Source organism: Euprymna scolopes, chromosome 38 (genome assembly GCF_053919585.1).
Source record: "Euprymna scolopes isolate OS-2025 chromosome 38, ASM5391958v1, whole genome shotgun sequence".
In the NCBI taxonomy this organism is placed as follows: Eukaryota; Metazoa; Mollusca; class Cephalopoda; order Sepiida; family Sepiolidae; genus Euprymna; species Euprymna scolopes.
In genome coordinates this window covers 75,653,746-75,664,744 of record NC_136519.1, presented here as the reverse complement: position 1 = coordinate 75,664,744, position 10,999 = coordinate 75,653,746, and the positions used below count along the sequence as shown (strand labels likewise).

General features: G+C 36.4%; 1 protein-coding gene across 1 annotated transcript in view; it reads right to left on the bottom strand.

Moving 5' to 3' along the window:
* Positions 1-378: 378 nt before the first annotated feature.
* The window catches only part of LOC145263186 (glycogenin-1-like), a 70,559-nt gene continuing 59,938 nt past the window's right edge, over positions 379-10,999 (bottom strand). Inside the window, exons 5-7 of the mRNA XM_080120242.1 lie at positions 10,133-10,259; positions 3,488-3,668; positions 379-624 (exon numbers count right to left, since the gene is read on the bottom strand). Coding sequence (XP_079976368.1) covers positions 499-624; positions 3,488-3,668; positions 10,133-10,259 — 434 coding nt within the window. The 3' untranslated portion in view covers positions 379-498. The remainder of the gene's footprint in view (positions 625-3,487; positions 3,669-10,132; positions 10,260-10,999) is intronic.

The following is a 10,999-nucleotide window of genomic DNA, read 5'->3' as shown; positions in this document are numbered from 1 at the left end:
CCACTTATAATTCAGTAACTGTGAATTTAAAAAAAAAAATAATCAATTATAATAAACAGAACGACTCCTATAGAAATCTATCTATATTCTTTTTTCATTTTAATATACTTTCATAGAAATGTTTCTGTTATGTCAAAAAGAAAGAAAAAGAAAAACTATTTTCTTTACGTCACAAGTGTCACACTCATACATGAATTCAATAGCTAATATAACATACTGACCCAACGGGTCACAGGTAGTCTAGTTTATTATATTTTTTTACTAGAATATCTTGTCCTTTTCTTTTCCAGTTTTAACAACTAGTTCTTTACTTTTCCAATTGACCAGTTGTTAAAAGATTAACAGCTAAATGAGTAAGAAGAGATGATAACGAAGAGAATTTGTTTTCATCATTTTATTTTGATCAGACGGAAATGAACTAAAAATTGGATCACTAAAGCTTTCATGTTTCGACAGAAAAGTATGAGAAATAAATTTGGATTTTTGAATATGGCAACATCACCTGCCTTCTTCACAGTTCTTTTTTAATTTGACATCAAGATTTTGGATTTCTTCCAAAGGCATGATGGAGCTATCGACTGGATTGTCAACACTAAGTGCAGCTAGTCGACCAATAAGTCCTTCCTAAGAAGAAGATAGAAAGAAAAATAACTTAAGTCTTTCAATTAAGGGAGGAACAAACATTCTTTTATTGATAAGAATTAAGTAATTGAATTATTGGTTTATGAATTTATTTTTATTTTAGAATAGAATGAATTGTATTAGATTATTTGGATTAATCAGACTACTGTTCTTATCGTGAACATCATTTTCAGAACGTTTCGGTCGATGTAACCTTCAACCTTCTTCAGGTGTATCTTGTCGAACTTGGGGAATGTTTCTGTCGAATTCGGGAATTTGTATGGAATATCGAGCGAAACCCTTTTTTTATTTTACGGGGGTAGCGTGTTCTCGTTCCGTCAGTCATGAAATTACAATTCGGTCGCCCAAACTGAGGATTGAACCTTCAACCTTCAGGAGAATATAACTTTTTACAATTAATTTTTCCAAGTACTCTAATCACTGCGCCACGGGTCGTTGCAGACACCTAAAGAAGGTCAGAGGTTATATCGACCGAAACGTTGTGAAAATCACGCTCAAGATGAGAACAGTAGTCCGATGAATCCAAATAATATGAATAACCAATACTCATCTCAAAAATTCAGAAACGTCAGAGAGAGATTATTGTTTGATTAGTCTACTTCAAAGGTCATTTATTTATTTGTTGTTTTAAGTGAAGCCGACCGATAAGTCCATCTTAGGAAGTAGCGAGAAAGAAAAATAAATAAAGTTCCTCAATTAAAAATTACCTTAAACATTTTTATTTTCACCGGCGCTATAAGTGTTGATAACTTTCTAAAAGCTTAGATAACCAATTAATAAATCCGATTATTGTGGGACCTGTTGCCTTGCGCAACTGTAAGTGCTTTCTGACGATGAGGTAGCCGGAGTGAAGATTCGCAATTATGGAAACTAAAATGCTCCACTCGGTCTCGCAAATGACATTGCTCGAATATGTGCCTATAATGACAACATCCAAATGTATTCATTTTTTTTGGACTGTTATCCTCATCTTCCATAATTATTGTTGTTCAACTACGTTTTTGGCCAACTCTTCGTCTGGCCGGCTTCGGGTGGGATTGAAACCACTATCTTCAGACAATGCTCACCTGAAACAGTACAGACTTAACGCCTCTAGCCACTGCGTCATGGACCCCGAAGGCGCACTGGATATAGGCGTTTATTTCTCTACAGTTCCAGGTGAGCATTGTGAGAAAATAGCGGTTTCAATCCTACCCAAAGTAGGCCAGGGGTTTAGTTGGCCAAAAACGTGGGGAAACAACAACAACTATGGAAGGCAGTAATTATTGGGGATACAGTTAAAAGACTCAGCATTTCTATCCCATCGCAGTTTACCACCTGAAGAAGGCCAGAGGATGAGTGGGCTGAAATGCGGCAAATTCGCAAAAAAAAAATGAACACACAAATTATGAAGCTTCATCTCAAAGGATTCCAAAAAGTAAAAATAAAATATATATACCGGGTGAAACGATCAAATTGTCGCTCTAGAAAAGACATGATTCAATTTCCGTTTGATGAAAACCGGTTTTCTTTTTTTGTTGCAGACCATCTACAAGTTGGCCAGTTATGCACAAATCCAAAGAGCGATAGGAGTCTTCTATCATGTCTGAAAATGACATAATGTTTAATGAGCAAGATTGGAGATGTGCCACTGAACAACTCATGCTCTGTACCGATCCAAGTTATGACAACAGGACCATTGCCAGCACCCTCAAAATGCATCGCTGGATTGCCATGAATAACAGGAATGTGTCCAGGATGATGAAAATAAAGTTTCCGGCAACAATTATGGTCTTTGGTGTGGTTTCAAGTGAGGGTCGCATCATGCCACCTGACATCTTCAAAGTCAACACCAAAGTGTACCTAGACGTGCTAAAGAGTGTGGTGATCCCCTTGGTGCAATCAGGTGGCTGCTGACAGACCCTGGGTGTGGCAACAGGACTCAGCGCCGCCCCACAAGTCCAAAGAAACCCAGGCTTGGCTTCAGAAGGAATGCTATGACTTTGTACCCTTCTTTCACTTCCCCCCCCCCCGTCCTCTTCCGAAAAGGCACGGAGAACTTCTCTTAGAGAAAGGGATAACCGACACCAACAGCAACGCTCCCGAGTGAAATTCAGTAGCTGAAATGACAGCTTTTCTCGCAAGTCAAAGAACAGTGTTTGACTCTCTCTTTCACTCACTTCGCCACAACACATAGTCAGACTTTTTCTCTCACACTCTCAAAGCTTCACCTTCTTCCTCCCTTCCTTCTTTCTTACCGACTGCCACCTTGGCGCACACTAAAAACTAATTTCTTTTCTTTTCACGAAAATAAACAAAAGTTTAATTTACATTATTTGGTAGTATTTGTTTCAGGGGATTTATGCAAGTCCCCAACAGATTCTAGAGTTAATGCTAATCCAGGGAAAGACAACTCAGTCTGAACAATTCAATAAATATTCCTCAAATTTCATTTACTTTGGAGTATTTTAAGAAGGTTATATGGACATAATGTGAGCATGATCTCCTATTTGAAAATTCAAATATTTCAGATTTGCATTAAATTTGGTTCATTATATCTTTTTTTTTTTTAATTTTTAAGCAAGATTCCTTGAATTTCATTTTCTTTTTAAGACCCCTTAATCTTAAATTTTAGACATTTTGTAAAATCAAATCATGCAATGAATTTTATCAAAATTGGAATAAGGATTCTAGATTTAAAGTATCGAATCATTATACTTGATGTTAATCTTTGTAAGGGTATATGATATAAAGTTGGTGTAAAAGTTCTGTTTGAGGGATTAATTTTACTCGTCCTTTGATGGGTATTCTTCTAGTTTAATTATAAGAACTGGAACAAACAACTTGAAATAAGCGCAAAACTTACTGCGGATGGATTCAATGTTGGTTGCACAGAATCAATAAAAATGTTCCACCAATATTGAAGAAATTCAGCATCATGTCTGGAATCTGGCAAAGGAGTCACAACTCCTGAGGAATAGTTGTAAGGATGCTGCCAAGGTTTATCGGCACCGATGAAGTGTACAATCTTTATATTTTGTTTAAATCTGAAGAAAATTTGAACAAAAATAAATAAATAAAACAATTGAAGTTTGATTAAAAAAAATAAATGAAATTCGCTTCAGACAAAGCATAAAACCACTTAATGTTGATGATGAATGAGTTCCTTAGTCCTCCAGGGTCATAAGGGCACTGCGTTATTTCATGCAATGTGTCTTGGGCAAAAATAGCCTGACAGTGCCTATTACTTTCCAGGCTTCAGAGCACACACATCATCTGGTATTTCTAAATGGTCACCCATTTTAGTATTGACCAGACTCAACTTCACTTAACTTTGGCGATCTAATGAGAACCAATGTATAAACGTGATTATGATGTACATGATGATGATGTATTGATGCAAGGAGTTATAAAAAACACTTCAAAGTCAGAATTTAGCAAATCATTACATTGTATGAATCCTGTGATTCTGTTGTTGGCATTGGTTTCCCCGATATTTTAACCTGAATTCTTTCTAGAAAGACATCAGGTACTTACAGAAGGGACCACATGAAGGTTGCCAATATCCTAAGTGGAAGTGTGGAACGAACTGGATTTGAACTTAGAAAAGGTCGTCAGTCTTTGCTGTCACCTTCCATCTAGCCAATGATAAGCATTATATATATAGATTCTGATCTAGAAATAGCAGTTATTCCCCCTTTGTCAGAAACATCGCTTATGGAATGTGAGGACTAAAGGATAAAATAAGGGAAGTAAATATAATGTAAATAATGCAATAAACAACCACTACTGACTGTATAATTAATACTTCGTCCTTCTCATAAGAAGGAGAGAAATGGTTAGTGTTGTTACAATGAAGATCGTATAGTCTTTCCTTTGCTTCCAAAAAGCAAGGAATCAAGGGTGTAGTCTAGAAGGACCAAGTGGGGGGGGGGGAAACTTTGTAGCAAAAATTTTACAAAATATTATATTTTGTTCGTTTTGTTTTAGTAAAGTTTCGTTTTGTGTTTTTTTTTTGTTTTTTTTTTTATAATTAGGGCAACCTAAAAATTGTAGTTAATGTTAGTTGAATGAAATTTAAATATTTTAATTGATTTATCATTTTTTTTATATAATTACTTTGTCAAATTACTCAACCCGTTTAATAAATGCCATTGTTTGGGTTGCCCTAATTATAACTTTTCATGTTTCATAGTTTTTTGTTAACCGTTGGTACCTTTTGCCACATCCTGGCTGTAATTAAATCCTTATAGATGTACGAAGCAAAGCGAAAAATGAATGAAACGATACGAAAAGTTTGTTTTATCTTCGTACAAAAAACAAAACAAAAAAAAAACAACAAAAAAATGAAAATAAATTAATAAATATTTTGAACGAAACGAAACGAATCTAACGCTGCAAAATTCCCTCATAGGTAGGTAAACTTTGAGGCGTCATTGTGAAATGGCAGGAAAAAATCGACAATATTTAAGGTTAGTTTACTGGCAGTTTTACGAGTGGTAATAAGCTTTGCAATAGTTTACAACAGTTAGGGACAGCCTTGGGTTTTGACTGTGGAGGACAGTGCCCACGTTGAAAGAGTTGGAAACTCGGAGGGCCCTGAAAGAGATCGGAATGATTGGAGAGTAGATCAGGTCAAGAAAAAAATTAGTGGGAAATGGCAATGAGTTTTGCAACAGTTTATGACAGGAACAGATTATGGACAGTCTTGGACCAGATCAACAGAACTTTAGGAGGCAGAGATGAGGAAATAAATCGATCAACTAACTGACGAACATGGCCTCGAGAGAAGGTGTAGACGTGGACCTTAGTGCTTTGAACATAGACATAAACGATATTTAGCTTTAAAGAGATAGACAGATAGAAGTTTTGCTTTCATGCCCCCCCCCCGGGCAACGCCGAATCACCTTACTAGTATCACGTAAAGGAAACCCAAAGATAAAAAAAAAATAAAAACCCAAGAGTTTGAATACGGATTGAAATAAATAGAAGAACGAAGTAAATTATGATTCTTAAAAAAAAAAAAAAAACGAAAAAGAAAGAAATAGAAAATTGGAGAAAAAGAGCAAATAATTTTCTTGCGATAGTGTATCATACATGCACACAGAGGCCAACCGATACGTACAAAATATGAGATGCGTTCAATAAGTTTCCAGACTTAATAATAAATCTTTCGTATGGACACTTTTCCAGATTTAATAATTTCCAGCCTTAAGAATTCCCAAACTTAATGATTTCCAGACTTAATAATATCAGATGCCTTCAATAAGTTTCCAGACTTAATAAATCTTTCGTATGGGCACTTTACTGATAATACACACATGAAACTCTAGTCCTCTTTGAAGTAATCTCCTCCGGCTGCAATGCACTTGTTGTATTGTTCCAACAATTTCTGGAAGGCCCCATGAAAGTTCTCTTGTGTGAGTGTGTCAATGACCCTCGTCACAGCCTCTATCATCTCCTCAATTATCTCGTAACGATAGCCGCTAAGGTTTTCCTTGAGCTTAGAGAATAACCAAAAGTCACTGTGAGCAAGGTCTGGATTATAGGGAGGGTGAGGAACTGTCTTGATGCCCGTCTTGGTCAAATAGTCTGTGACAATGATGGATCACCCTTGGGACAACTTCACAAATCTTCTGCATCTTTAGTTCCTTGAAAATAATTGTGTGTACAGTTTCTGCACTGACATCAAACTATGCACATATTGTCTCTATAGGCACGTGACGGTTCTTATCCACGAAATTCTTTATTTGTCCAATTAACTCTGGTGTTCTGACTTCCTTACTCCCCCCACACCTCTCATCATTCCTTATAGACTTTCTGCCTTTCTTGAATCTCTTATGTCACTCAAAAATTGATTCTCGATTCAGGCAAGATGATCCAAAAGCAGCCCATACGTTTCTGTTGAATTTTTTCCAAGTTTAAAAGAATTTTAATGCATATTGTTTATCTGAAGTGTCCTCGCCAGCGGTGACAATCAGGCTTTAGTAGGATGTATTCCAATTCCCGCTGTAGCTGTTCATTTGAACCTGGGATCATAAAAATTGGTCAGTCAGCTCCTATGATATATAGCAATAACATACTGAATTTTCAAGAGTCTATGAAAATTTTAAACGCCTGTAGAAAAAAAAGTCTAGAAACTTATTGAAGGCACTGCGTATGTTTGAATCTTTTCTTTTGAGTTTGCATTTTCTGAATTTTCTCTAGCATTAACTGTTATATTTGTGAGCTGTTGCGTACCCCTCGACAGCTGCCAACACAGCCAGAATAGAAGATGAAAAAGAATACCACAGAAACAACGTTGGGGGGAGGGGTCACCGGTTGCTGAGTGTGATGAAACTAATAAAGGGATTAATATATCGATTATAAAGAAAAACTGGAATCCTTAGGTTAAACTACTTTACTAGAGAAAGAATAATAACTAACTTTTTTTGGTTCCCCCGACAAAACGAGGGTGGACCTGTAAATTCACCCTTATCCGTTCGTCCGTCTGCACTTTTCTCAATAATTACACCTTAGAATTTAAAAAAAATTTTCACAAACATTAAACATGATATGAGTAAAAAAGTAACAGATATTTTACGGGAAAACTCCGGTTGCCCCCCTAGGGGTGCCTTTCGGGTTTTATCAAAAAAATTGATGCCTTGGACTTTTATAAACTTTCTGAAAAGTTGTAACTAACTGATTTCTATATAATTTTGTTTGTCTATACTTTGCAATAACTCTTGGGTGTGCCCCAAGGGTTCTTTTAGGGCTAATAAAAACAGTCAATTTTTGGAACTATTTTACCGTATTTGTCCAAAATTTTCTGTGTATGTCTATTTAGCAATTTTGCATGGTGCTGAACTCAAATTTTAATCTGTTAAGGCCTTAGGGACTTTTGGGGCTAAATGGTAGGGGGGCATATAAAATCAACAGTAAGTTCTTTGGTATGACAAGAACACATTTCAAATGAATGTTTCTGTTTAGAGCACAGTTGAAGCATGATACTTGACTTTTGCATTTTAAACTTAAATTCAAGCCATTATATATAAAAATAATTTTATAAAATCAACAGTAGGTTCTCTACAGTGCAATGTAGACTACAATGTACTATGAACTAAGTGACTGGTGAGGCATGTGAAGCTGCCTCCTGGTCCACCGCGATGCGTCTCCAACAAGAACAGGCAATCAATCGATTTGATTGAAAAATATTACTGATTTTGATGACAATAAAAATATAGGAGTATGAAACATTCATTGATCATCATTCAATCCCGGGCAACGTCGACTCTTTCTGCTAGTTTATTTATAAGTGCAATATTGGCTCCCCGATTTATCAGAGAGGGAGCTATGTTTTCAGTGGTGTCAGTGCGTCCGTGCTTCCGAGTGTCCGTGCGTCCGTTAGTCCGGACTATTGCCAAATAACTGTCCATGAGTTTTTCCTGAAATTTTCCCACAAATAGTATTTCATTAACTAGAAGTGCACAGCAAAAATTTTTTTTTGCAAAAATTCCTGTTGAAAGAGGTAAAAAAAAATGCCCCAAAATGGTCAAAAATGACATGTTTTGCCTCATAGCTTTGGATCCATCCATTAGATTTTTCTGGAACTTGGCCAAAATATGGAGCCCATTGTTTTTAATATAAATCCAGTATGGGTGATCCTGGCAAAATTCTGGTTCACATCCCTGGGGACGGTTAGTGCTAAAAACGCCCCTTTTTATGGCTTTTTTTTTTCATATTTCTCAACAAAAACTTGATATGTCTGACTATATAGTGGTTTTTCACGGTGGTCAACTCAAATATACATGTGTTAAAGCCTGAACCTGCATCGTTATCCATTTATACTTGGATTCGGCGCATCCAGGGACTCAAAAGAGGTAAAAAAATGCCCCAAAATGGTAAAAAATGACACTTTTTGACTCATATCGTTTGTTCCATCCATTAGATTTTCCTGAAACTTGGCCAAAATGTGGAGCCCATTGTTTTTAATATAAATTCAGTATGGGCTAAAAAAAAAAAATGCCTTTTCGGAGCTCTTTTTTTATATTACTCAAAAACTTGATGTATATATCTATATAGTGGTTTTCCGTGGTGCTGAATTCAAATATACATATCTTAAGATGTGAAACTGTGTCCTATTTCCATTTTCACTGGGATTCGGCGTTCTCAGGAGCTCAATAGGGGTCAAAATTGCAAAAAATGATACTTTTTACCCAATAACTTTTGCCCCATCCATTAGATTTTTCTGAAACTTGGCGAAAATGTGAAGGCAACGTTGGCCCTGCACACTTCTCATGTTCAATAATTTTTCACTATTTCTTGTGGTGTCATCTCGCATGCAATACCAGAGGGGATCATGCATGCGCGGCTTGTTTTATATGGATGTAACCATAGAGAAAAACCAATGCTCTGAACGGATATACTTTACAATCATCAAAATCGATTTTGTGTCCATTTTTCATGCTGACTATTAACTCCCAAACAAACTTATTTCTGGCCAGGTCTTTATTTATCTCTCTCTTCCAAGTCCAAACATTTTTCTTATGACTTCCTCCCATGTTTTCCTTGACCTTCCCCTTCAAAATGACCCAGCTATATCATCATCATCATCACCTCCGTTCAGTCTCAAAAGACAATGGATATGCCCTGTAAACGGAGCTGTGCATGTAATTGCACAATCTTCAACCACACCTCTCCTGAATCGGCACTGCTTTAGTCCAGTGGTAAGGAGAAGTCTAGGACGACTGGAAAAATGCAGAGATAAGCAGACAGCACATACAGCACCAGAAATTCCACAATGTTCCCCCATTTTAATACTGACTAGGCTCAACGTTGCTTAACTTTGTTGATCTAACGGGAACCGGTGTGTCAAGGTGATTATACCGTATATGTACTACATCTAGTAACCTAAGAACTTTCAGCCAATCTTTTAATGTGACCAAATTAATGAAGTCTCCTGTTCTGCTAATATATCCCTATTCAATTGTGCTCAAAGATCATCAGATCTGAGCCTGTCTTTAAGACATATTACACACGCCCATTATATCATTCTTGTATCTTTTCTTTCCATGCAACGCATGTCCTCAATCCTCACTGGCCAGGTTCCACCTTTATACATAATCACACAGTGGATACATGCATGATAGACTCTTCCCTCAGTTAACACTTGTAACACTCAGCTAGTTAGTAATGAGAGAAGTTCCATATATTTGCAACTACACTAGCACCTGCCCCACCCCCCACATTCCCAAACCTCTGCTCCAATTGTATCAACAAAGTTTCCAACTGACTACAATATGGTCATCTTCAAGTCCAATGTAAACAAATTTTTGATGAGCCATCCCCTTAAGTAATCCAATTTACCAAATTTCCACTACTAATGATTAATACATGTTCCCATTGGCTGCTGTACACTTATTAACCCTTATCCTCGAGTGCTCTCCAGGCCTTGATAAGTGGTCTCTTTCCTAAAAATGAGCAAAAAAAAAGCAGAATCTGTCTTTAAAGGAGGAAGAGAAAAATGACTTACGCTTTTAAGCCAGATGGATAACTGTAAAATGGCCGTGACACGACATTGTATGTGAAGGGCAAATGGGTCTTTATGTCATTTGTTGGCCAAGTGTTGAAATAACGATTCAATAAACCTTGATCACCACCTGAAAAATAAAAAAATATATAAAACATGAAGGTTTAATTCTCAGTGTGAGAAACCGAAATATACATTTGCGAATTACTTAGGACTTCTATCCAGTCATGGCTGACAGAACAAGAGCATGCTACCCCCGTGAAGTAAATAAAGGATTCTGTTCAAAATTCTATCCAAATTTCAGAGTTTGACAGAACCATTCCCGAGTTCGACAAGATACACCTGAAGAAGGTCAGAGATTACATCGACGGAAACGTGAAAATGACACTCAAAATGACACTCAAAATGACACTCAAAATGAGAACAGTAGTCGAAAGAATTCAAATAGTACAAATCTTTGCAATTGTTACGACCACCATAGTTAAGAGACATTGCTATCCAATGAGCCATCTACTATATGCCAATAAAAACGATTGAAATATGATTTACTAGTGGTGATCCTTGAAAATGTTCCCTTACTAAATTTTCCCTCCAATGTTCTTTATGAGTGGTAGCATGAGTAGATAAATCTTCTTGGGTGAAATTGTCTCCTAGTTTCTATGAAATACAACTAAGTAAAAAAAAAAAAAATCGATCCAGATATATAATTGATTTAAAATAGATATTTTTAAAAATATAAAAGTAAACGTTTATATGGAAATAAAATAAAATATGGAATTTATTATGAATAACAACAAGCTGTGCGTGCTTGGTCCCCCTCTAGTGCTGCATGTGAGATAATGCCACAAAAAATAGTGAAGAAATGATGAA